Source organism: Lepidochelys kempii, chromosome 2 (genome assembly GCF_965140265.1).
Source record: "Lepidochelys kempii isolate rLepKem1 chromosome 2, rLepKem1.hap2, whole genome shotgun sequence".
NCBI lineage: Eukaryota > Metazoa > Chordata > Testudines > Cheloniidae > Lepidochelys > Lepidochelys kempii.
Window position 1 is genome coordinate 122,810,018 of NC_133257.1, and position 27,688 is coordinate 122,837,705.

The 27,688-nt window shown below is 42.8% G+C and overlaps 2 protein-coding genes across 11 annotated transcripts in view; one reads left to right on the plus strand and one right to left on the minus strand.

The window, feature by feature from the left end:
- The window catches only part of LOC140907079 (uncharacterized), a 32,234-nt gene extending 30,953 nt beyond the window's left edge, over window positions 1-1,281 (minus strand). For both annotated transcript variants that reach the window (XR_012157361.1, XM_073332245.1), the window contains exon 1: window positions 1,099-1,281. The gene's annotated coding sequence lies outside the window, so the exon portion shown is untranslated. The remainder of the gene's footprint in view (window positions 1-1,098) is intronic.
- The window catches only part of PIGN (phosphatidylinositol glycan anchor biosynthesis class N), a 169,830-nt gene that overhangs the window by 47,092 nt on the left and 95,050 nt on the right, over window positions 1-27,688 (plus strand). For all 9 annotated transcript variants that reach the window (XR_012157360.1, XM_073332239.1, XM_073332240.1 and 6 more), the window contains 3 exons: window positions 2,907-3,037; window positions 7,599-7,715; window positions 27,619-27,659. Coding sequence is in view for 8 of the 9 variants with exons in the window: in XM_073332239.1 (XP_073188340.1) it covers window positions 2,907-3,037; window positions 7,599-7,715; window positions 27,619-27,659 (289 nt within the window). In the remaining variant the exon portion in view is untranslated. The remainder of the gene's footprint in view (window positions 1-2,906; window positions 3,038-7,598; window positions 7,716-27,618; window positions 27,660-27,688) is intronic.

A 27,688-nucleotide genomic window follows, 5' to 3' on the forward strand; every position in this document is an offset into this window, starting at 1 on the left:
TGGAAGTGTCAGGGCTCCTCTGTCTTTATTTTAAAACGATATACTTTCTAGCCTTTTAGAAAAATGTGAATTGATTGGTTGGTGATAAACTAGTCATTGTGGCATTCCCCCCTTAAAAATTCCTGATTTATGGCCCACCATCAGACACACAAGGGTGTTTGGGGCCCACAGAATCCAGGCTTATCAAAATCTCAAGACAAGCACTACATCATGAAATCAATTATTGATATGTATAGTAACTTAAAAAAGAGTTTTAAAATTTTCACTTTTAAGTCTACAATTGCTGTGTTAATACATTGGACTCTTTTAAAACTTTTAATCTTTAAAGGTTTGCAGTTCACTTTTAAATTATTGTGACATGGAGACCACTTGCCAAATGTTTTACTGTTCTTTGCAAACTATTATCTCAGATTGGACAAAGGTACTGCACCAAACACATGTCTTGCAGGGTGTTTATCCATAAGGAGTAACATGTAAGGTATCTACAGAAAGCTCGTAACTTATCAAGACTAATAATCATTGTGAGATGTATCTACGGTTATTTGTAACATTCCTCAGATACAATCTGGATTGCTGAATAGCAGTTCTCAGCTCTCCAACCTGGGATGCCTTTTACATTGCTTTACTGGTAAACAGCCACTCTTGGTCAGTTAACACACAGGCTCCAGCATGAAACATGCTTCCAGCTGCACAGTATTGAGTGCTACTAGCTAGCCACTCATGAATTAAACTGCAGAAGAACACCAGCAGATTCTCTAGTCCCAGATTTCCCCCCAGAAATGTGCATCTTGTATTGGCCAGCATCTTGCTGAACAATGCAAGCACATATAAAGTCCGTCATTTCATCAGTGGAAAATTATATGCACCAGCCTTGTTATCCCAAATGGAGTTTCCCACACACTTTAATCACAACTCACTGGTTAGATAAAACAGTGAAACAAGTTTATTAACTACAGAAAGAAAAGAAAAATTTAAAGTGACTACAGTTAATGAGGCATAAAGGTCAGGATTGGTTACAAAAGAAATACAAGATAAAATGCAAGCTAAATGCCTAACTTAACAAGCTAAGTGAACTTAAAAGCAGAAGGTTTTCCTCACCATAAGCTTATAGCAGTCTGTACTGGCTGAAAAGCCTCCCAGCCAGCACTCCAGCCTCTCCCCTCCCAAGTTCAGTTCTTTGAGAGTCATTGATGCCATGAGCAGAGATGAAGGAGGACAGTGAGGTCAAGCATTTTTCTCCCCTCTTTATAATTCAGTTTCTTGTGCTAGAAACATCTTTGCTGAGTCATGGTGACAAACAGTCTCTTGTGGACATAAGGTTTGAGTCATCCTTGTGATAAAATGTACATTTCTTGTTCATGCCTTCTCTATGCCAGAGAATGGCTCTTTGAACAGGTGATGGTTCATTAACACCTGGCTAGGGTGCCAGTGTGTCTTTGTCTTTGAAAACTGGTTTGGGCCTCCTTTTCTAACTCTGGAGCATGTAACAACAATGTTATACAGTAAAATCTTATAACTTTACATGCAGTGTTGATACACACATTGTACCAGGACAATAATATTCTACAGATTGAGTTTTCAACTGATATTTCACAAGGCAAACAGTAATGTTTAAGGAATAATGTAACTATACTGAAAGTGCACTTTATAATCTTGTATCTAGAGGTTAGTCACCAGGGGATAATATGTTTCAGTGATGGCCCATTCAAGCAGGAGGGAATTGTTACTTCTCCCTGGTTAACCGTATTAATGTATTGCAATGTATTGCAATGTTCAATTATCTAGCCTTGCTCCATCCCAAGCCTATCAATGGAAAACTGTCAGAGACAACTTCAAACAATCAAAACCACATGGAGGTTTAAAAAAAAAAAAAAAAAGATTGCCCTGTCTATGCATAGAGACAAAAGACTGTTTCGGCATAACACAGAGTGGGGAGAGGCACTCTGTATCCATGCACTGAGGAAAAATCTTGTGGCCTGGGGATGTTTTCATGAAAGTTTGGATCTTAGTTCCTGTGAAGCCAACTGGCTCTGCAACAGACTGAACTTGGGGTCGGGGGATAACAACCTACTTTATTAGATAGGAGAGGTAACTATTAATAAATATAGACCCAGGTTTGCATTTTATGCTTTTGTATTGTAACCATTTGTTTCCACCACTCTTTCTTGTTTATAGTTGACTCTCTATTCTTTCTTAAATAAACCTAATTTTGTTTTATTATAAGTGCTCACAAGTGCCATGTGATTTACGGGAGTGGTGGTTTAAGGTAAAACCAGTAAACTGGGATACACTGCTTCTTTGGGGGTGAAGGTTCTGAGATTTCTGAGAGTAGTCAGTGTCAGGCTGGGTATCACAGGAGAACTCTTCAAAGGGACTCGGGGACTGGGGTGCACTTGCTGTTAACATGCAAGGTGAAGACAGGGCTGGCATTGGCCAGAGGCGAGTGCTTGAATGACTAACAGGCTGGTGGTGTTAGAGAGCTAACACCCAGCCATTGGGCAAGGCTATCTCTCGCTAGAGGTAGGGGATAACAAACTGACTCTCAGTCCTGGGCACCTGAGAACTGTCACACTTATCCACCTACTTAGTTACTGTAGATTACTAAATTCCAGAGTCCTCTATCAAGGGCCAGTTTGACCTTAAATAGACACAAACAGTACAAGAACCCTCCACACCACACTGCAGCAGGTCAACTCAACTGCCCCCCGGTATCAGCTCTAGAGAAAGCAAGAGACACCTCTAGATTCCCTTTGACAGCTTGAGGCCATGTAAATCATGATGTTGGCTCTAATCAAGAGGCTTGCCTTAATGACAATGAGTAATCTACCATATACACTGTATTCTGCCATCTGTAATTCAAAGTTCACAGTGAAATCAAATAATATATTTTTCTTTCCTTGCTATAGGGAATACAAGGACAATATCAGAAAAGTTGACGATGGCATAAACGACATTGTTTCACTGCTTGAAGATTTTTATGGAAATGATGGAAAAACTGCCTTTATCTTAACTTCTGACCATGGAATGACAGATTGGGGTGATACTTTTTAAATCTCTAAAGTTACTTAGCAGTTGAGATTATTGGCAAATTTCTGATTATTTAGAATATGAGCAGGTTTGGGAGCTTCACTCACTATGAAAGCTCTGCTGCTTCCACTCTGCCAGGTGCTTGATTTTGTATGGGGCCAAATGACTCACTGCAACTTTGGCTGAGGAGGAGAAGATTCTGGAGTGATGGAGTTCAGGACTCATGGAGAGAGAAAGTTTACTGTAGTGGAGTTTCCATTTAAATGAGTCTCCATCCTTTTCATAAAGGTCAAAAGCTGTCCTGTGCAGCTAATTAAAGCTATGTTGAGACTAGCTGAACCCCCATAAAAACACAAGGGGACACACCTAGTGTTAATTTCCAGTTGCATACAAAAAGCTATGTTAATGTATATGTTCTTTGATCACTTCACATTTTCTACTTAAAATATTTTGTGTGGTAAAAGTCCTTTTAATACATGTTGTTATCAGTTACACCAAAGGGCATGTTCATCTTATGTGTGAAAAAGCTTGGCTAGATGTTCTCTTAAAGACTGATAAATTATGACTTCCTCCCCCAACAAAATTAATTACCATAAAATAATCATGTCAGCTACCAAAAAAGAGGTACATTTTACTAGTCTGAGGTCTTGGCAGCAGTTGTGCTGTAGTGTAAGACACATGAGATTCAGAGAAACTTCAGTCTTTCTTTTTGTGGACCTGGATCAAATGTACCACTATGGTGACAGACTTCAAGGGGAAAGAGATTGCAACTTCCATGTAAAGAATCTATCTTCCAGAAAGCATCTGTATCATCTAATAGCCTTCTGAGGAGGAGCATAAACTAAATAGGGTAAAAAGAGCATGCTCAAGATCTCCTCTAAGGTTTTCTCTTGTTGTGAGTAGCCCCATTTAAGCAAAGAAACATCTGGTTTCAGCGATGTAATCAGATTGAGTACTATGTTGTATTTTTGTTGCCAAATATTACAAGTGGGGTTTGTGTATCAAGCTGGCACTATGTGGCAAATAACTGCAATAACTCATGGTGTTATATATTTCTACTTAGATGTGTTTGGGGATGCAGAATGTGGGTTTACTTGAGCATTCACTAGGCCAGTCCTATGTGTGTCCAATTGGAAGTGTGGCAGAATAAATGGTTACCATTAGCGTTCTGTAATTCTGAGGTAAGGTTAATCCTCTTGAAGGAAGATTCTGTTCTAATGGGTGGTAAGCCATGGAGACTTTCCTGCCCAGCATCCTTGGAAGCTATTTGTTTTGAATAGCAGTATATTTATAATTATTAGCATGAGGCATTGTGAATCATTGATGTTTCAGGTACATTTCAGGAGTAAAATACAGAGTTGATTAATGCCTTTTGCATAAAACTACAAACTGTTCAGAGATGGAATAACAGGATTTGTTTACTCCCTAATAATCCATCAGAGAGGATAAGAGTTTATTTATGCCTATCTTTGAAAGCAATCAGTCCAATTATCATTTGCTCATATGCAGAACAAAGGTCTGTTTGAATATTACATTTTATTGTTGAGTAGATGACATTTATGTTGGCACATTTGAATTTTAGAATACATTTTTCCTCTTTGTTCTTACAGGCAGCATTCACCACAATAGAAAGACTTTGGGTGTCACTATCATCTTCCTAAGCCTGACTTTGCTTTTTTGTTAATGCATATTTTTTATTTTTGTTTCACAAGCTGAAAATTAACTAGCTTTGTGAAAAGTGCATCTGGAATCCTGGAAAAATATTTAGGGATTCTGCAGGTAGCTCTCTCTAGCTTGGAGGTTATTGATCATGACGCAAGGCCTTTGAAAGTAGAAGGAAAGGAAGACACTTGAAATGAGCCAACAATGTGGTGCAGTTGCAAAAAAGGCTAATATCTTTCTGGGGTGTATTAAAAGGAGTGTTGTATGTACAACATGGGAGGTAATTGTTTTGCTGCACTCAGCACTGTTGAGGCTTCAGTTGGAGTGTTGTGGCCTAAGGCATCCAACTTTGGGTGCCACACTTTAAGAAAGATGTGGACAAACTGGAGGGAGTCCAGAGGAGAGCAACAAAAATGATAAAAGGTTGAGATAAACTGACCTGTTGATGAAATGTTAAAAAACAAAAACAAAAAAAAGAGCATATTTAGCTTTGATAAAAGAAGACTGGGGTGGAGGGACCTGATATGTTAAAGACTGTTTGTAAAAAGAATGGTGATTAATTGTTCTCTGTGTCCTGTGAAGGTAGGACCAGAAGTAATCGGCTTAATTTGGAGCAAGGGAGATTTAGGTTAGCTATTAGAAGAAAACTCCTTAACTATAAGGATAGTGAACACTGGAATAGGTTGCCAAGGGAAGTTATGGAATCCTCATTCTTAGAGGTTTTTAAGAACAGGTTGGACAAATACATGTTGAGGATGATCTAGATATATTTGGTCCTGGCACAGCACTAGATGACCTCTCGAAGTCACTTCCACCCCTACTTTTTTATGTTAAGTTGTGCTATTATTTATTTTGAGTCCATTCAACATGTGTTAGGCACCTGACAAAAACAAGTAAAGACACAGTTCTTGCCACAAAGAGCGTATGGTCTAATTTTGACATGACACAAGGAATGATGGTCAGAGACACACACATAGGGGGCAAAGAGCTAGGTGAGAGGAAAGGGATAATAAGAATGAATGTCATGTGGCTACTCAGTAAGGCAGTGGCACACATTCATGGGTCAGTTTAAAACAAAAAAAATTTACGCTAAAATTTACTTTTCTCCTGTGATGGATTCACTACACTGGAGAGAGGTCCTAACTCACGCCTGATGAATGGAGGCAGAGCTCCCTTTTTGAAACTGAAAACTCCCATCTGATTCTATCCCAGTCATTGTGCTCTACAGAGAAGAGCAAATGTTGCCTCTTCTGCTCTCTGTGCGAGGACTTTTTCAAGGAATTCTTTCCCCTGAAAAATATTTTATTTTTTCCACTGGAAATTTTTTCCTTCTCCATTTGTCCAGGCCATTGTCCGGGGAGGAGAAGATCTTCTTGGAAACCGTTTGATGTTTGGGTCTGGGGACTTCCAAACCCTAGTGGTACATCCCACATCCTTATAGTAGTTGTAGAAACTGAGCAGCTGCTGCAGCAACTTCAAAAGGCTTCTGCATATGAACTCAGAAAGAAAAGAAGTCTTGCATTGGAAGGGAATGCAGTGGTTGGGGCAGATTTTCCCAGAGTAGTTCCCAGGGGGATGTGCTTAGCAGCCTTCTGCTTTGCTGAACAATGGATTTGGGATACACCGAGGGTTTCAGAAGGGTAGTCTTAGCACCTGACACCAACCTGACTTCTCTGCTGGATAATCATGCTTCCATTAAGAGCCAATCTTCTCACTGCTAGAAAACAGTTTGCAGTTCATTGGGGACAGCAGCAGAGAGAGGAGTTTTTGAACCTCTGCTAGTCTGCTCTCTGCCAAGGCCTGCACTATGAGAAAAAAATCTAAACAAGTTCAGGTAGGGGAAAAGATCTCCCTTAGTGAGCCCATGCAGATAAGCAGCATCTATTCTTCCCTGCTCCTGCACTTCTGCCCTTCTTTCTCAGAGCTAGTTTCCTTTCTACCCAAGGTGCCATCCTTCTTGGATTAGCAATTTCACTGATTGGCTCTGATCCAGTCATCAAAACAGAGAGAAGTGGGAGAACTTTGTGTGTAGAGGCTTAAATCCACAAATCCTTCCCAGATCTCCAGGTTCTTAGGCTCGAAGCGGCTTACAAGAAAGCAGAGTTAGTTAGCAAACTTCAACCTTTCATTTGTACCCTACCAGTTGTCATGCATGCAACCTCAACTCTATCTCTGGAGCATATATATTAAGATTTCATCTTTAATTACATAATTAAATTTGATATTCTTTCAAACCCTTCTCATACACACGCGCGCACACACGCACACCTTGTAGAATGCATTTTGTAAGGTATACTGGGAACAGGACAGGGCACCTGTGGTTCCCCAGCTTGTTCAGTGGGCACCTTTCACCACTGGAGATGGACAGTGGAGGCTGCAGATACTTTATACCTTTTGAAAATCAAGTCAATTATTTAGGTGCCTAGGACCCTTTGCCCAAATTTATAGACATGTTTAACTTTACACACCTGAGTAATCCCTTTGGTTTCATTGGCGCATGCAAGTTAGATACATGTATATGTTTTCAAAGGTTTGGAGCCTAAATGCTTAACTTTGGGCACTCCAATTTGAAATTTTTGACTGGAATTTCCTTGTGCCTCGGTTTCCACATACTTTAAAATGCGGAAAAATATCTATTTCAGAGGGTGTGGTGAAGCTGAAGTTAGCCAATGTTTGTAAATTGCTTTGTGATTCTCAAATGGGTGGCACTACATAAGTGCACACTTTAAAAGAAAGGTTTCTAAAATGTCTCTTGTCATTCTAGTAAAATAACAGGTGGTGCTAGTGTAGCCTGCCTGAAGAATATAGACAGGATATTTTTTCTAGGCAGAAATTTAAACTTGGCTCTGTGAGAGCACTATTTGCCTTGCTTATCAAGTCATTGTGTGTTTGGTTTGTCATATCTGTAGGCTCTCATGGAGCTGGCCATCCCTCAGAGACTTTAACACCGTTGATTGCTTGGGGAGCTGGAGTGAATTATCCACAGAAAGTCACATCCCAGTTCTTTGAAGATGAATTTTTAAAAGGTATGTAAACAAATCACCAAATTACATTAAAAGAAATTACTTTTTGTTTTGTTGCACTACTTTTCAAGGGAAAGGGCAATATTTGTACCTCACATCTATCCGATTTAAACTGCATTGAAGTTATGAAGCAGTAAGGTTTGTAAGCAAGAAAACAAAGGCAGAATTTGCCCCAGAGTACCTTGTATTCTACATTACAAGAAAAAGGGGTGGTTGGGGGAGTATGTGGTGATGGTTGTGGAAGGCTTGTCTCATGAGTAAAATCACACTTGCAGAGTTACCTTCCAATCAGCATATCAAGGGCTTCCCAACAGGTGTGAGAAGGATATTCATGTCCCAGAAACTTTGGATGTCCCAGATGAAACATGGTTCTGAGGATGCCTCTGAGGTTAATTTATCTGCACAGAAGCCAAATACTTTTACACTGATTCCAGACTTTCTTGTAGCCCCACCATAGCATAGCAGTAGTCATGCTGCCATGGTCTTGTTTTTTGCAGATGGCCTGAATATACTCCCCATCCCCAAAGAGTTTCTTAAAAGGGAGGAGCTGCCTGCATAAAATACTGATTGGGTAATCCTGCAGGTTTCCAGGTGAACAGAATACAGTGGAGAGCATAGCTATATTCCTGGCTTTAGCCCTTCCTGACAACAGCCCACGGTTTCCAAATCTCCTGAGCCCCAAATGCATGTCTCTTGCACAGAGAGACTTCTGTATTCTCTGTTGAAGAAATGGATGTGCCGTGGAAATACTGCTTTCCTCCCACACTCCTCTTCTGCAAATTGGGGGCTCTTCTGTTTCATTTTCCTTTCTGTGGCTGTAGTGGAACTTAAGGTAGTTGTGCTTTTGGAGTAAAAGAAAGCACTGCCTTGACCCTTCCTTATGTTTTCTTTTTTTCCCTTTAAATTTTTTTTTTTTATTTCAGAAAAATTATGCAGTGCTTGCAAAGTGCTAATATAGAATTCACCTTTAATATTCTAAATACATGGTATATTAATGTACTGGACTACTGAAACGTCATTGGGGTTCTGTGTTGCCATGCATGTTTTGAGATATTACATCATGCACTTGGCTTGCCTTTCTCTTTTCTCTTGTACTCCATTTTTGTACTTGTTTCATTTCTCAAGACTTCCTGAGGGTCTAAGATTGCTCAGGATCAATGGGGTAGCAAGTTTCTATGTTGCTATATTCTTTGTCCGGCTACATTAGAGATGGGAGTAAAGAGGCAAAAATGAGCAGTCCTGAGGTTTTCATTCTGCCATATGCTTGAGAAGAGTAATGGTGTCAGAGACTAAATAAATTTGACTACTCTGGGTATAGATGATAACATTTCACTTTTTAGGATCAAGTATTTGCACAAAATTAGTGCATCTCCAGTAGGTTTGAAAATAAGCCACAAAATAAATATATTGACAGTAAGCAAAAATGGCTGACTTTGAGGGCTAGGTCATGAAGGTTGAACTGCCAGAAATGTCAAGGTGTAGTTTTCTGTGTAGTTGCACAAAGAAAAGGAGGACTTGTGGCACCTTAGAGACTAACCAATTTATTAGAGCATAAGCTTTCGTGAGCTACAGCTCACTTCCTCAGATGCATATCGTGGAAACTGCAGCAGGCTTTATATATACACAGAGAATATGAAACAATACCTATTCCCACCTGTCAAGGTTCCTCCCCCACTCTGAACTCTAGGGTACAGATGTGGGGACCTGCATGAAAAACCTCCTAAGCTTATCTTTACCAGCTTAGGTCAAAACTTCCCCAAGGTACAAAATATTACACCTTGGACAGGCCGCTACCACCACCAAACTAATACTGGTTACTGGGGAAGAGCTGTTTGGACGCGTCCTTCCCCCCAAAATACTTCCCAAAACCTTGCACCCCACTTCCTGGACAAGGTTTGGTAAAAAGCCTCACCAATTTGTCTAGGTGACTACAGACCCAGACCCTTGGATCTTAAGAACAATGAACAATCCTCCCAACACTTGCACCCCCCCTTTCCTGGGAAATGTTGGATAAAAAGCCTCACCAATTTGCATAGGTGACCACAAACCCAAACCCTTGGATCTGAGAACAATGAAAAAGCATTCAGTGTTTTACAAGAAGACTTTTAATAAAAAATAGAAGTAAATAGAAATAAAGAAATCCCCCCTGTAAAATCAGGATGGTATATATCTTACAGGGTAATTAGATTCAAAAACATAGAGAACCCCTCTAGGCAAAACCTTAAGTTACAAAAAAGATACACAGACAGAAATAGTTATTCTATTCAGCACAATTCTTTTCTCAGCCATTTAAAGAAATCATAATCTAACACATACCTAGCTAGATTACTTACTAAAAGTTCTAAGACCCCATTCCTGTTCTGTCCCCGGCCAAGACGACTACAGACAGACACAGACCCTTTGTTTCTCTCCCTCCTCCCAGCTTTTGAAAGTATCTTGTCTCCTCATTGGTCATTTTGGTCAGGTGCCAGCGAGGTTACCTTTAGCTTCTTAACCCTTTACAGGTGAGAGGAGCTTTCCCCTGGCCAGGAGGGATTTCAAAGGGGTTTACCCTTCCCTTTATATTTATGACACGCCCCCCAAATCTCAGCTAGGGTGAAACACTGGCTGGGATTTCTTCCTGGAGCTCTAGGAAAACAGAGTTAATAAGACACATGCATCTCTAAATATACTACCAAGTACATAAAGACTACAATATTTTCCACATCTCAAGGACGATTTTAACCAGTTGATTCTGGGAAACTTTCACGGGAGAGTGCATCAGCCACTTTGTTAGAAGCTCCTGAGATGTGTTGGATGTCGAAATCAAAATCTTGGAGAGCTAAACTCCACCGAAGAAGTTTTTTGTTAGTTTCTTTGAGGGTGTGAAGCCACTTTAGTGCAGCATGGTCGGTTTGCAGGTGGAAACGCCGTCCCCAAACATATGGGCGTAGCTTTTCCAGAGCGTAGACAATGGCATAACATTCTTTTTCAGTGACTGACCAGTTGCTTTCCCTCTCAGACAGTTTTTTGCTGAGAAACACTACAGGGTGGAATTCTTGATCAGGTCCTTTCTGCATTAAAACTGCTCCCACACCACGCTCGGATGCATCTGTGGTTACTAGGAACGGTTTGTCAAAGTCTGGGGCCCTTAGTACAGGGTCAGACATGAGTGTCGCTTTAAGCTTGTTAAAGGCCTTCTGACACTTTCCGGTCCACTGAACAGCATTTGGCTGTTTCTTTTTGGTTAGGTCTGTCAGTGGGGCAGCGATTTGGCTGTAGTGCGGTACAAATCGTCTGTAATAACCGGCCAAGCCTAAGAAGGATTGAACCTGTTTCTTTGACTTTGGGACAGGCCACTTTTGGATAGCATCCACTTTGGCCTGTAGGGGGCTGATAGTTCCTTGACCCACCTGGTGTCCAAGGTAAGTCACTCTGTTTAGGCCTATTTGACACTTCTTAGCCTTAACAGTTAGTCCTGCCTCCCTTATGCGCTCAAGGACTTTTTGTAGATGTTCCAGGTGGTCTGCCCAGGAATCCGAAAATATGGCCACATCGTCAAGGTAGGCGACTGCATATTCTCCTAATCCCGCTAGGAGACCATCTACAAGTCTTTGGAAAGTGGCGGGTGCATTTCGCAGCCCGAAAGGGAGTACATTAAATTCATACAGCCCGAGATGTGTGATGAAGGCTGACCTTTCCTTGGCAGATTCATCTAGCGGTACCTGCCAGTACCCCTTGGTTAAGTCCAAGGTAGAGATGAACTAGGCCCGTCCCAGTTTCTCTAATAGTTCATCAGTGCGTGGCATTGGATAGTTGTCTGGGCGAGTTACAGCATTTAGCTTACGGTAGTCCACGCAAAAACGTATTTCCCCATCTGGTTTGGGAACTAGAACCACTGGAGATGCCCATGCACTTTCAGAGGGGCGGATTACACCCATCTGTAACATATCCTGGATCTCCCATTCTATAGCAGTTTTAGCTTGAGGAGACACCCGGTAAGGTTGGACCCTAATTGGGTGAGCATTACCTGTGTCAATGGAGTGGTATGCCCGTTCAGTCAGTCCTGGGGTGGCTGAGAACGTTGGCGCGTAGCTAGTGCACAGCTCCTGGATCTGCTGTCGCTGCATACGCCCAAGGGTCATGGAGAGGTTCACCTCTTCCACACCACCAGCACATTTCCCTTCGTAGTAGACACCTTCAGGCCACTCAGCGTCGTCTCCTCCCTGGGCTGTAAACTGACAAACCTTTAATTCTCTGGAATAAAAGGGCTTTAGAGAATTAATATGATACACCTTAGGCTTTCGGTTGGAGGTGGGGAATGCTATGAGATAATTAACAGCTCCCAGGCGCTCCTGGACCACGAATGGCCCTTCCCACGATGCTTCCATTTTATGGGCCTGGAGCGCCTTTAAGACCATGACCTGGTCTCCTACTTTGAAGGAACGCTCTCTGGCATGTTTATCATACCAGGCTTTTTGCTCTTTTAGAGCATCCTGTAAGTTTTCTCTAGCAAGGGCTAAAGAGGTTCGGAGGGTGTTTTGTAGGTTGGTTACAAAGTCCAGAATGTTAGTTCCTGGAGAAGGTGTAAATCCCTCCCATTGCTGCTTCACCAACTGCAATGGCCCCTTAACCTCACGGCCATATACAAGTTCAAATGGGGAAAACCCTAAACTGGGATGTGGTACAGCTCTGTAGGCAAAGAGCAACTGCTGCAATACTAGGTCCCAATCATTGGAGTGCTCATTTACGAATTTACGTATCATGGCCCCCAAAGTTCCATTAAACTTCTCCACCATGCCATTTGTTTGATGATGGTAAGGAGTGGCAACCAAGTGATTTACCCCATGAGCTTCCCAAAGGTTTTTCATAGTTCCTGCCAGGAAATTAGTCCCTGCATCTGTGAGGATGTCGGAGGGCCAACCTACCCTGGCAAAAATGTCTGCTAGTGCCTGGCACACACTTTTAGCCCTGGTGTTGCTTAGAGCTACTGCTTCCGGCCATCGGGTGGCAAAATCCATGAAAGTCAGTATGTACTGCTTTCCTCTGGGTGTCTTTTTCGGAAAAGGACCCAGAATATCCACAGCTACTCGCTGAAATGGAACTTCAATGATGGGGAGTGGCTGGAGAGGAGCTTTGACCTGGTCTTGGGGTTTTCCCACTCTTTGGCACACCTCACAAGACTGGACATAGGTAGAAACATCCTTGCCCATTCCCTCCCAGTGGAATGACCCCCCCAAACGGTCTTTGGTCCTGTTCACCCCAGCATGGCCACTAGGGTGATCATGGGCTAAGCTCAAGAGCTTGGCCCGGTATTTAGTTGGAACTACCAACTGTCTCTGAGGATGCCAGTCTTCCTGGTGTCCCCCAGAAAGAGTTTCCTTGTATAAAAGTCCTCTTTCTACAACAAACCTGGATCGATTAGAAGAGCTGAGAGGCGGTGGGTTGCTCCGTGCCGCCGTCCAAGCTCTCTGGAGGCTTTCATCTGCTTCCTGTTCGGTCTGGAACTGTTCCCTTGATGCTGGAGACATCAGTTCCTCATGGGATTGTGGACCTAGGCTTGGTCCCTCTGGAAGCGATATAGGGGATGGAGCTGTTTCTGTTGACTGTGAACCGCTCTCCGCTGGTGCACTATGTTGGGATTCAGGCTCCGGCTGAGCCTCTTGTGTAGGGTTATCGGCTGCTGCCAGTTCAGGTTCGGTGGGGCCCTCTGGTGTTGAGGTTGCAAGTACTGGATTCAGTGCTGACACGGGGTCTGGTGTTGGTTGTTCGGCTGGTTCCGGTTCTGGGACTGGTTCCGTCTGGGTCTCTGGGACTGGATCCACTACTGCTGTTGCAGACATTGGCCTGGGGTCCAGGTCCATCACCTCTGACTGGGTCCTGATAGAAGTTTCCGGAACAGAGCTAGGCCTCACGGCTTGTTTAGCCTGGTTGCGGGTGACCATTCCCACCCTCTTGGCCTGCTTCACCTGATTGGCCAAGTCTTCCCCCAACAGCATGGGGATGGGATAATCATCATAGACTGCAAAAGTCCACATTCCTGACCAGCCCTTGTACTGGACAGGCAACTTGGCTGTAGGCAAATTGAAAGAGTTGGACTTGAAGGGTTGAATCGTCACTTGGATCTCTGGGTTGATTAAATTGGGGTCCACTAAGGAAGCATGGATAGCTGACACTTGTGCTCCGGTGTCCCTCCACGCGGTGACCTTCTTCCCACCTACACTCACAGTTTCCCTCTGCTCCAAGGGTATCTGGGAGGTATCTGGGCCTGTGGACCTCTGGTGTGATTCCGGTGCAATGAACTGTAATCTGTTGGGGTTCTTGGGGCAGTTGGCCTTTACATGCCCCAGCTCGTTACACTTAAAACATCGTCCAGCTGACGGGTCACTGGGGCGAGGAGGGTTGCTGGAGAACGGGGTGGTGGGACGATAAGGGGTCTGGAGGGTTCTTTGGGAGGTAGGTGGGGCTTTGGGCGGCCCCCGGTAATAGGGTGTGGTCTGGGGTGGTCCCTTCTGGTCTCCGCTCCAACTGCAACCAGTTTTCTTCTTCTCTGCCACCTCCACCCATCTGGCTCCAATCTCTCCTGCCTCAATTACAGTTTTGGGTTTCCCATCTAGGATGTATCTTTCTATTTCCTCAGGAACACCCTCTAAGAATTGTTCCATTTGCATTAGGAAGGGCAAATTTACTGGAGATTCAACACTTGCTCCTGATATCCAGGCATCCCAATGTTTTACAATGTGGTAGGCATGTCGGGTAAATGACATGTCTGGTTTCCACCTTAGGGCTCTGAACCTCCGACGAGACTGCTCGGGTGTTATCCCCATTCTGACTCTCGCCTTGGATTTAAACAGTTCATACTTGTTCATGTGTTCTTTAGGCATTTCAGCTGCCACCTCAGCTAAGGGTCCACTGAGCTGCGGCCTCAGCTCTACCATGTATTGGTCAGTAGAGATGTTGTACCCAAGGCAGGCCCTTTCGAAGTTTTCTAAGAAGGCCTCAGTATCATCACCTGCCTTGTAGGTGGGGAACTTTCTGGGATGGGAAGTGGTACCTGGAGAAGGATTGCTAGGGTTTGTTGGTATATTCTGCTGGGCCTTTATCCTCTCCATCTCCTCCACATGCTTCCTCTCTTTTTCCTTCTCCTCCTCCTTCAGCCGCATGAGTTCTATCTGTCTTTCATGTTCCCTTTGTTTTTCCTCAGCCTGAAATTTGGCTAATTCCAGCTGTAGTCGAGCTGAGGATTTGGCCATTCTAACCTCTCTGTTTTTAACTAACTTTACACCCGAGGTTTGGAAATAAACAAACAAAACTTGGCTGTAAAATTTTGCTGTGCTGGAATAGAATACCTATTCTCTGATAGTGATTGTCAGCCTACAGAAAAAGACAATTCCCTTGTCTCTGCTCTGGGCCCAAATTAAAGCAAAAAACCTCCAACTACTTGGAAACCTGCTTACCCAGCCCAAAGAAAAAAAAATTTCTTTTCAAACCTGTGCTCCTTGTAAAACAAAAAAAAAATCAAAATCCTAAAAAAAACCCTGCCACTTTTGTCTCCAGGCAAATGGGTAGAGCACACACCCCCTATTTACTTTTAGGAAGAAAAGAAAAAAAAAAAACCTCTGGGTTGGAAGACTGTGAATTTCCCTGCAGGAGTTAAGTACCCTGCCTCCAGGCAAAGAAAACCTGCAATTCACAAGATAATCCCCTTTTGTCTCTGCTTGGCCACAAAGCAGAGAGAAACCAAGCTGCTTTCAGTTTCAAAGCTGCCTTCTGGACTTCCTAAAAATTCCTTTTTAAAATCTGTATTTCTAGTTCAAAAAATCTCAACTGGATCTCAAAATGATTTCAGGTTAATCCCACCACTGTGCCACCATGTCAAGGTTCCTCCCCCACTCTGAACTCTAGGGTACAGATGTGGGGACCTGCATGAAAAACCTCCTAAGCTTATCTTTACCAGCTTAGGTCAAAACTTCCCCAAGGTACAAAATATTACACCTTGGACAGGCCGCTACCACCACCAAACTAATACTGGTTACTGGGGAAGAGCTGTTTGGACGCGTCCTTCCCCCCAAAATACTTCCCAAAACCTTGCACCCCACTTCCTGGACAAGGTTTGGTAAAAAGCCTCACCAATTTGTCTAGGTGACTACAGACCCAGACCCTTGGATCTTAAGAACAATGAACAATCCTCCCAACACTTGCACCCCCCCTTTCCTGGGAAATGTTGGATAAAAAGCCTCACCAATTTGCATAGGTGACCACAAACCCAAACCCTTGGATCTGAGAACAATGAAAAAGCATTCAGTGTTTTACAAGAAGACTTTTAATAAAAAATAGAAGTAAATAGAAATAAAGAAATCCCCCCTGTAAAATCAGGATGGTATATATCTTACAGGGTAATTAGATTCAAAACATAGAGAACCCCTCTAGGCAAAACCTTAAGTTACAAAAAAGATACACAGACAGAAATAGTTATTCTATTCAGCACAATTCTTTTCTCAGCCATTTAAAGAAATCATAATCTAACACATACCTAGCTAGATTACTTACTAAAAGTTCTAAGACTCCATTCCTGTTCTGTCCCCGGCCAAGACGACTACAGACAGACACAGACCCTTTGTTTCTCTCCCTCCTCCCAGCTTTTGAAAGTATCTTGTCTCCTCATTGGTCATTTTGGTCAGGTGCCAGCGAGGTTACCTTTAGCTTCTTAACCCTTTACAGGTGAGAGGAGCTTTCCCCTGGCCAGGAGGGATTTCAAAGGGGTTTACCCTTCCCTTTATATTTATGACACCACCCCACTGTCCTGCTGGTAATAGCTTATCTAAAGTGATTTCCAGCACAAATCCAGGTTTTCTCACCCTCCACCCCCCCACACAAATTCACTCTCCTGCTGGTGATAGCCCATCCAAAGTGACAACTCTTTACACAATGTGCATGACAATCAAGCTGGGCTATTTCCTGCATAAATCCAGGTTCTCACATCCCCCCCACCCCCATACACACACAAACTCACTCTCCTGCTGGTAATAGCTCATCCAAACTGACCACTCTTCAAGTTAAAATCCAAGTTAAACCAGAACATCTGGGGGGGGGGGGTAGGAAAAAACAAGAGGAAACAGGCTACCTTGCATAATGACTTAGCCACTCCAAGTCTCTATTTAAGCCTAAATTAATAGTATCCAATTTGCAAATGAATTCCAATTCAGCAGTTTCTCACTGGAGTCTGGATTTGAAGTTTTTTTGTTTTAAGATAGCGACCTTCATGTCTGTGATCGCGTGACCAGAGAGATTGAAGTGTTCTCTGACTGGTTTATGAATGTTATAATTCTTGACATCTGATTTGTGTCCATTTATTCTTTTACGTAGAGACTGTCCAGTTTGACCAATGTACATGGCAGAGGGGCATTGCTGGCACATGATGGCATATATCACATTGGTGGATGTGCAGGTGAACGAGCCTCTGATAGTGTGGCTGATGTTATTAGGCCCTGTGATGGTGTCCCCTGAATAGATATGTGGGCACAGTTGGCAACGGGCTTTGTTGCAAGGATAAGTTCCTGGGTTAGTGGTTCTGTTGTGTGGTATGTGGTTGTTGGTGAGTTCCAGGGGTGTGTCTGTGCGGATTTGATCTTGTGCTTTTTCAGGAAGTTTCTTGAGCAAATGCTGTAGTTGCTTTTGGTAACTCTCAGTGGGATCAGAGGGTAATGGCTTGTAGAAACTCGTGTTGGAGAGCTGCCGAGCAGCCTCTTCTTCATATTCCGACCTATTCATTCCGACCTATTTCAACTTCCTGAAAAAGCACAAGATCAAATCCGCACAGACACACCCCTGGAACCCCAACCTGGGATATTCTATCTACTACCCAAGATCCATAAACCTGGAAATCCTGGGCGCCCCATCATCTCAGGCATTGGCACCCTGACAGCAGGATTGTCTGGCTATGTAGACTCCCTCCTCAGGCCCTACGCTACCAGCACTCCCAGCTACCTTCGAGACACCACTGACTTCCTGAGGAAACTACAATCCATCGGTGATCTTCCTGATAACACCATCCTGGCCACTATGGATGTAGAAGCCCTCTACACCAACATTCCACACAAAGATGGACTACAAGCCGTCAAGAACACTATCCCCGATAATGTCACGGCTAACCTGGTGGCTGAACTTTGTGACTTTGTCCTTACCCATAACTACTTCACATTTGGGGACAATGTATACCTTCAGATCAGCGGCACTGCTATGGGTACCCGCATGGCCCCACAGTATGCCAACATTTTTATGGCTGATTTAGAACAACGCTTCCTCAGCTCTCGTCCCCTAAAGCCCCTACTCTACTTGCGCTATATTGATGACATCTTCATCATCTGGACCCATGGAAAAGAAGCCCTTGAGGAATTCCACCATGATTTCAACAATTTCCATCCCACCACCAACCTCAGCCTGGTCCAGTCCACACAAGAGATCCACTTCCTGGACACTACAGTGCTAATAAACAATGGTCACATAAACACCACCCTATACCGGAAACCTACTGACCGCTATTCCTACCTGCATGCCTCCAGCTTTCACCCTGACCACACCACACGATCCATCGTCTACAGCCAAGCTCTGCGATACAACCGCATTTGCTCCAACCCCTCAGACAGAGACAAACACCTACAAGATCTCTGTCAAGCTTTCTTACAACTACAATACCCACCTGCAGAAGTAAAGAAACAGATTGATAGAGCCAGAAGAGTTCCCAGAAGTTACCTACTACAGGACAGGCCTAACAAAGAAAATAACAGAACGCCACTAGCCGTCACCTTCAGCCCCCAACTAAAACCCCTCCAACGCATTATTAAGGATCTACAACCTATCCTAAAGGATGACCCAACACTCTCACAAATCTTGGGAGACAGGCCAGTCCTTGCCTACAGACAGCCCCGCAACCTGAAGCAAATACTCACCAACAACCACATACCACACAACAGAACCACTAACCCAGGAACTTATCCTTGCAACAAAGCCCGTTGCCAACTGTGCCCACATATCTATTCAGGGGACACCATCACAGGGCCTAATAACATCAGCCACACTATCAGAGGCTCGTTCACCTGCACATCCACCAATGTGATATATGCCATCATGTGCCAGCAATGCCCCTCTGCCATGTACATTGGTCAAACTGGACAGTCTCTACGTAAAAGAATAAATGGACACAAATCAGATGTCAAGAATTATAACATTCATAAACCAGTCGGAGAACACTTCAATCTCTCTGGTCACGCGATCACAGACATGAAGGTCGCTATCTTAAAACAAAAAAACTTCAAATCCAGACTCCAGCGAGAAACTGCTGAATTGGAATTCATTTGCAAATTGGATACTATTAATTTAGGCTTAAATAGAGACTTGGAGTGGCTAAGTCATTATGCAAGGTAGCCTGTTTCCTCTTGTTTTTTCCTACCCCCCCCCCCCAGATGTTCTGGTTTAACTTGGATTTTAACTTGAAGAGTGGTCAGTTTGGATGAGCTATTACCAGCAGGAGAGTGAGTTTGTGTGTGTATGGGGGTGGGGGGGATGTGAGAACCTGGATTTATGCAGGAAATAGCCCAGCTTGATTGTCATGCACATTGTGTAAAGAGTTGTCACTTTGGATGGGCTATCACCAGCAGGAGAGTGAATTTGTGTGGGGGGGTGGAGGGTGAGAAAACCTGGATTTGTGCTGGAAATCACTTTAGATAAGCTATTACCAGCAGGACAGTGGGGTGGGAATAGGTATTGTTTCATATTCTCTGTGTATATATAAAGCCTGCTGCAGTTTCCACGATATGCATCTGAGGAAGTGAGCTGTAGCTCACGAAAGCTTATGCTCTAATAAATTGGTTAGTCTCTAAGGTGCCACAAGTCCTCCTTTTCTTTGTGCGAATACAGACTAACACGGCTGTTACTCTGAAACCTGTGTAGTTGTAGCCATGTTGGTCCCAGGATAAGAGAGAAACAAGGTAGGTGAGGTAATCTTTTCTTCTTCTTCGAGAGTGCTCCACTCTAGGTGCCTCAGGTGCCTCAGATCAGATATTTTAGGTAGCAGTATCCATTTGGTCTGTGCATGCATTCTCTGCAGCCTCATGCCTTGCATGGTGGCTATATAAGGTTACATGGGCATATCACCCGCAGTTCCTTCTCAACTGCCTCAGCCTAAGACGGAGTCTCAGCAGTGTCGGAGTTGAGCTTACCTCAACTGTATTTTTTCTTTCTTGTTTCTTACTAGTTACTTAGTGGTAGTTCTTAATGTTTACTTTGTGTTAGTTATACTAATTTTATAAATGTTAAAAAAATTAAAAATGGAAAAAATATTTGAAAAAAAGAAGAGATTTTATTTATACTTTTATGATAAGGACTGTTGTCCTCGTGCCTATTTTTTTTTCTCCCCTCAGGGGAACTTAAATGCTAGGAGGGCATGCCCAGTTCTCCTGGTTTTAAATGCTGCCTTTTGTGCCAAGAGGCTATCCCAGTCAGTGACATAGAACTGTTTATTCGCCAACCAAACACAGTTTGAACAAACTAGTCTTGATGACTTTGGTCATGAAAAACTCCCTCGACTGGTGGAAGGATACTCACAATGTTTGTGCGGGGGGTCTTCTTTGCTCATCCATGTCCAATGCTCCAATGTCATGCATCCTTATTGGGATGGGAAACCCACCTAGAAACTCACACTGTTCAAGGCAGGTGATCTCCTCTCGAGATCGCTTCAGTCTCCCTGAACACTCAATAATAGACTTAAAAGTGGCAATTCTTCAACAAAAACAACTTCAAAAACAGATTCCAGTGAGAAACTGCAGAACTGGAAATAATTTGCAAACTGGACACCATCAAATTCGGCCTGAATAAAGACTGGGAGTGGATGGGTCACTACAAAAACTAATTTCCCCCTGTTGATACTCACACCTTCTTGTTAACTCTTCGAAATGGGCCACCTTGATTACATTAGCGCTACAAAAGCCTCATTAGCACTACAAAAGTGATTTCCATCCCTGCTTGTCAACTGTTGAGAATAGTCCACTTCCACCTTAATTGAATTGGTTCGTTAGCACTGACCGCCTACTTGGTACGGCAACTCCCATCTTTTCATCTGCTGTGTATTTATACCTCTCTACTATATTTTCCACTCCATGCATCTGATGAAGTGGGTTTTAGCCCATGAAAGCTTATGCCCAAATACATTTGTTAGTCTCTAAGGTGCCACAAGGACTCCTTCTTGTTTTTGTTAATTTACTTAGTTGCCATAAATAATCATTGTTGAGTGATAAGAACTTTGTGACTCAGTGTTCTGCTTCGACAGCATTACACAGCAACTCCTGGTAGGCTGCGAAGTAAAGAATAAAAGTGTAAAATGAAACCCTGCTCTCCTGTAAGTTCATACAAAGCATCTCTGCTACACCACTAAGCTATTATACCCAGTGATGTGGTTTTAATAAAGTTGTTATGTTATGTGAAAGGAAAGATTTACCTGAAGATCTCTGTGAATTTAACAGTTCTCTTGCCCGTTTTCTTTCCCACCCTCCAAAAACAAAAAAGTTTAAGAAGGTTGCATAAAGAAAATGAGAAAATCTAAAATCCTTGTATTTTTTTAGAACATTTTGATATTTTTGTGTTTGTTTTTTTTTAAAGATCGTATACATCGATGCACAGGCTTAATGTCATGCAACTGCTTACAATCCTTTTGGATTTTTCAGATATACAAGAATCCATAGGAGACAACACAATTGCTTCTAATGCCTGCAAATGTTTTATTCTCTGTTTATGCAAACAGTTCCTTGGCGGTTTAGTGAGTTTTTCGTTGTTCCATCACCCCCATCAAGGGTGGATGTTACCTGAGGCAGTGGCTGCAACAGAGAGTTACCCTATCCAATTTGGTATGGAGTGATTGGTGTTCTCCTCATATGGCTCGAAGGCACACTGCTTGCTCTGAGATGACAGCCTTCTCCTTATCAGTCATTTCACCTGTATTTTGCCTCCCCTAAAGGCTGATCAGATTCTTGCTAAGCGAGTAATACAGTTTGACAGCACACCTATATCAGTAAAAAGAACAGGAGTACTTGTGGCACCATAGAGACTAACAAATTTATTTGAGCATGAGCTTTCGTGGGCTACAGCCCACTTCATCGGATGCACAGAATGGAACATACAGTAAGAAGATACATATATCTATCTATATATATACACACATACAGAAAACATGAAAAAGTGGAGTAAGAGGCTAATTAATTAAGATGAGCTATTATCAGCAGGAGAAAAAGAGCTTTGTGACTTTGTCCTCACCCACAACTATTTCACATTTGGGGACAATATATACCTTCAAGTCAGCGGCACTGCTAGGGGTACCCGCATGGCCCCACAGTATGCCAACGTTTTTATGGCTGACTTAGAGCAACGCTTCCTCAGCTCTCGTCCCCTAATGCCCCTACTCTACTTGCGTTACATTGTTGACATCTTCATCATCTGGACCCATGGAAAAGAAGCCCTTGAGGAATTCCACCATGATTTCAACAATTTCCATCCCACCATCAACCTCAGCCTACACCAATCCACACAAGTGGTCCATTTCCTGGACCCTACTGTGCTAATAAGCGATGGTCACATAAACACCACCCTATACCAGAAACTGACTGACTGCTATACTTACCTACATGCCTCCAGCTTCCATCCAGGACACGTCACACGGTCCATTGTCTACAGCCAAGCTCTAAGATACAACCGCATTTGCTCCAATCCCTCAGACAGAGACAAACACCTACAAGATCTCCATCAAGCATTCTTAAAACTACAATACTGACCTGCTGAAGTGAAAAAACAGCTTGACAGAGCCAGAAGAGTACCCAGAAGTAACCTACTACAGGACAGGCACAACGAAGAAAATAACAGAACACCACTAGCTGTCACCTTCAGCCCCTAACTAAAACCTCTTGAGCGCATCATCAAAGATCTACAACCTATCCTGAAAAATGATCCCTCACTCTCTCAGATCTTGGGAGACAGGCCAGTCCTCGCTTACAGACAGCCCCCCCAACCTGAAGCAAATACTCTCTAGCAACCACACACCACACAACAAAAACACTAACCCAGGAACCTATCCTTGCAACAAAGCCCGATGCCAACTGTGTCCACTTATTTATTCAAGTGACACCATCATAGGGCCTAATCACATTAGCCACGCCATCAGGGACTCGTTCACCTGCACATCTACCAATGTGATATATACCATCATGTGCCAGCAATGCCCCTCTTCCATGTACATTGGACAAACCGGACAGTCTCTTTGCAAAAGAATAAATGGACACAAATCTGACATCAGGAATCATAACATTCAAAAACCAGTAGGAGAACACTTCAACCTCTCTGGCTACTCAGTAATATATTTAAAGTTGGCAATTTTGCAACAGAAAAGCTTCAAAAACAGACTCCAACAAGAAACTGCTGAACTTGAAGTAATATGAAAACTAGATACCATTAACTTGGGTTTGAATAGAGACTGGGAGTGGCTGGGTCATTACACATACTGAATCTATTTCCCCATGTTAAGTATCCTCATGCCTTCTTGTCAACGGTCTAAATGGGCCATCTTGATTATCACTACAAAAGTTTTTTTCTCCTGCTGATAATAGCTCATCTTAATTAATTAGCCTCTTACTCCACTTTTTCATGTTCTCTGTGTGTGTGTGTATGTGTATATATGTGTGTGTGTGTGTGTGTGTATATATATATATATATATATATACTTACTATATGTTCCATTCTGTGCATCTGATGAAGTGAGCTGTAGCCCACGAAAGCTTATGCTCAAATAAATTGGTTAGTCTCTAAGGTGCCACAAGTACTCCTGTTCTTTTTGTGGATACAGACTAACACGGCTGCTACTCTGAAACCTATATCAGTGTCTGCTTTGTGCAACGCATAGCATTATCCATTTAGCCATCATAATGACTCCTGTATAATTCTCTTCTTTCTGAAAAGTTGTTTTCTGATTCCTTGGTGAAATGAATGTTGCACAGATTTAGGGCCTGCTCCCAATGAAGTCAATTCGAGTTTTGGCATTGAGTTCAGTAGGAGCAGAATTTTGTTCTCGCATACAGATTTTACTATTCCAATTCTTGCCTATTGCAGCTTCTGGAGGCTGCTCTTCTAGAAGCTTCTGGAACCAGAGTTTCCCCTTATATAGCGAACTCAGGCTCACTGTTTCTGCACTGTTTCTGTGCCTTATCTACGGGATATTATAGAGGGGTTTGCCTTTGGATTGGATGGGCCTTAGCAAACTTCCTGCCCCCACTTTTTTTTTTAATTGATATTTTGACACTACTTTCCCTCCATTCCCTTTGTGGCTGACTGCCCAGCAGACCTCAGCTAGGAATTTGGAGAGCAGGGTAAGAGTGTTTGTGTACTGTCCACCAGTAAGCCCTATCGAACAGCAAGAAAATTACTATGGGCACCTTATACAGAGCCCATGCTTTATCCGCTTGAAATGGCAGATAAGATAAAAAAAGGCACGGTCTGCAGTTAGATGGAGGGTGTTTTTCTCAAGGTGTTTCTCTTTTGTGCCCCTGTGAGTCCAACCCTACCATGGGCAGTCCTGCAGGTACCCTCCAGTGTCCCAGCAGCTCTTGGATCTAACTAATTATGGGTGCCATAAAAAGCTATTAGAGAGAGATAAATAGTGTTGTATTTTTGGAAGCATTTTCCTGGGAAAGTACTGCATTCATAGCTTCAAAAGTTTCTAACGGAGCAGCCTCCATGAACTGCAGCGTGAGTAGTCAACCCATCAGTTTTGTGTCTCCTCTACACTATTGTTGTCTTATTATGAGTAAACAAAATTGTTCTATTACAGAACAGGGAACAGAAATATAGGTGAGATTCTCATGGAAATGAATTCAGTTTATTTTGATATATCACTATGAATACATGTCTAATACTGATAATGAACTTCATGTGTTACCATGGGAACTAACTGTAAATATGTTTCTTACTGTTAAGCTATATAGCTGTTGTATGTGAGTTGAGAGCAGAGAAAAAACATACACTCAAAAACATACACCAATAATCAGACCCCTGAATCTAATCACTCGAATTAAGCAATCAGAATAAGCTTGGCACAGTACAAGACCCAGAATACAGCTGCCCCAGGCAATTTATAGTCTAAAGAAAATAGAGTACATAGGCGACATCGGGAAGCCCAGACAGGGGAATGACTAGGATTTTTAATATTTATTTTAATAATAACAGACTGAGCTAGAACTGTTCATTATATTATATCAGCGCTTCTCTGATTATTGTAATAAATTTGATTGATTTTCGCTTTCATTTATGAAGAACCATATTAGTTACAAACTTTATTAAATAGAAAATATTGTGAAGGTGAACTGATTCTGTCTAACTCATCTGATGTAGCAGACAGAATTCTGCCTTTGATCTCTGTGTGGTATCCATTTATGTCAGTGGAAGATGCATGTGCAGATGGAGGACATTATCTGATCTATTCAGGCTTTATCTATACTGAGGGAACTTAAAGTGGTTTTCCCCCTATTGCTACCATAAGTTCAGCTCCCTAGTAAAGAGAGGCTGCCACTGCCACTGGCCATTTAGCACCCTGTCTGAGACCTTGTCTGAGACCTGCTTTGACTGGATACGTGGCATTGTGCTTAAAATGCTAGTCGCAGTCAGCAGCTCTTTTCAACCCCTGTCACTTTCCCCTACTTCTCCTTCTGTTACTGTGGGAAGGCTTGTGCAAAAAGATGGGTAAACTGCCTATTCTCCTCTGCTCATGACATCACCACTAGGAGGACTAATTCAAAAATTAGAAACAGAGGCAGTTATGAAAAAATAAACTACTAACTTAAGTTTTAAAATGGCCCCCAACCCCCTTCCAGTTTGATGTTGGTTTCTAAAGAGCAAAAGGTACATACAATAGACTGGAGGCTATTTGGGGCCAGGTGGAAAAAGAGCCCTTTATATGAAGTCAGCACCTTAATTGGCTAGCAGTAAATAATTAAATCTGACTTTGTCCAGACCAGCATTTTGGTATGTCTTGAGCTGTTAAACAATAGGATTTTTCTGAGCCTGGTCTGGCTGTCTGCCACAAATACAGGAACTCCTCACTTAAAGTCATCCCTGTTAACGTTGTTTCGTTGTTACGTTGCTGATCAATTAGGGAACATGCTCATTTAAGTTTTCCAATGCTCCCTTCTAACTCATTTGGCAGCCACCTGCTTTGTCCACTGCTTGCAGGAAGAGCAGCCCGTTGCAGCTAGCTGGTGGGTGGTTGGAACCAGGGTGGACTGGCAGCCCCCCTATCAGCTGCCCGCTCCCCTAAGTTCCCTGTACAGCAGCTGTTCAGTAGGCTATAAATTGCCGGCAGTTCAGCTGTCCCTCCCCCCACTGCCATGTGCTGCTCCTGCCCTCTGCCTTGGGAGCTGCTCCCCTAGACTCCTGCTTGCTGGGGGGGGGGGAAGAAGAGGGGGGCTAATGTCAGGATGTCCCCCTCCCCTGTGCTCCTGCACCCCGCTTACCCCGTCTTCCATAGAGCAGGGGGGGACACACAGAGGGAGGGAGATGCTGCCTTAGGCATCAGCTGCAGCTGTGGTCTATCTCAGCTTGCTGATCAAATTAAGAAGGCAGTGTACTTCTGACCCCACTCTTCATATTTAAAGGGGAAATGCGCATCTCTATCTCTCAAACACACACAGGGTGTGTGTCTCTGTCTGCCCTCCCTCCTTTCCTGCTGCCTTGTAGAGTGTGAGAGTTAACCCTTGAGGGCTCAGCCAATTATCGTTCATCATTTAGCAGTAAGGCATTCCTTGGGAAATATCCCACCCTCTGACTCCTCCACCTCAACCAAGCTTCACAATCAGCATCACTGTGTACCAGTATTAAATTGTTCATTTAAAACTTATAGTGTGTGTGTGTATGTGTATATATATATAATATAGTCTTTTGTCTGGTGAAAAAAAATTTCCCTGGAACCTAACCCACTTGTTTACATTAAGTCTTATGGGGAAATTGGATTTACTTAACATCATTTTGCTTAAAGTCGTGTTTTTCAGGAACATAACTATAACATTAAATGAGGAGTTCCTGTAATACTGAATCTACCCCTCAGTGCCCATGAGCTAAGGAGGAGCTTCTGGGGGTTAGAGGTTTATGTTTTCAGAGCTGCCTGTGAGATACAGATACCCTGTTTCCAAATCTCACTTTGAATCCTTTAGTTGTCTCAGGAAGTTATGCATCTTTGTCCCTGTTATACAGATATATAGGTTTGAGGAGGAGGGGGGAATTTCCTTCCAGATGACTAAGATCACAAGAATAGCCAGTGGTTTTTCCTTATGGATGAAAGAAAATTTAAGCTGAAAGAAATTCATTTTGTTCTTTCTGCCTGTTCTCTCCCTTGGACCTGTGCACTGAAGCCAAAGTATAAGTCTCTCTTAGGAGGAAAGAATCCTTACATAAAATACTGGAAACTCATTAAGAGTCAAATTAATTATTTCTCTAAAATGGTGATACACCGATGTCAGTGATTCAGGAGCCAAATTAGCCATCAACATTACCCAAAAGAGCCACAGTCGTGTGAATTGATAGCTTCATTTACTATAGTACTATATATTCATATTTAAACAGTATGACAGTAGAAATATTTAATTATATTATTCTCACAGCAAAGTGACTGACCAAGTATTATTACTTTATCAACTACAATTGGTTAATAACATAGTAAAAGTATCCTGATTGGTTAATAACTTAGACTGGTTAATAATTAAATCACACGGTGTTTTAATATCATGTGTTGCAAAGACCTGCAGGAGACCCATTAAAGAGCCGCTTGTGAGCCTCAGTCTGAGTATCACTGCTCTAAAATCTGCCTGGATCAGCTGCTCATGTGCTCTGTTATTGCTTTTAGAATGGAAACTGGAGAATTGGAAGAGGCTGGATGTCAACCAGGTACTAAATGTATCCTACTCAAAAGCTCA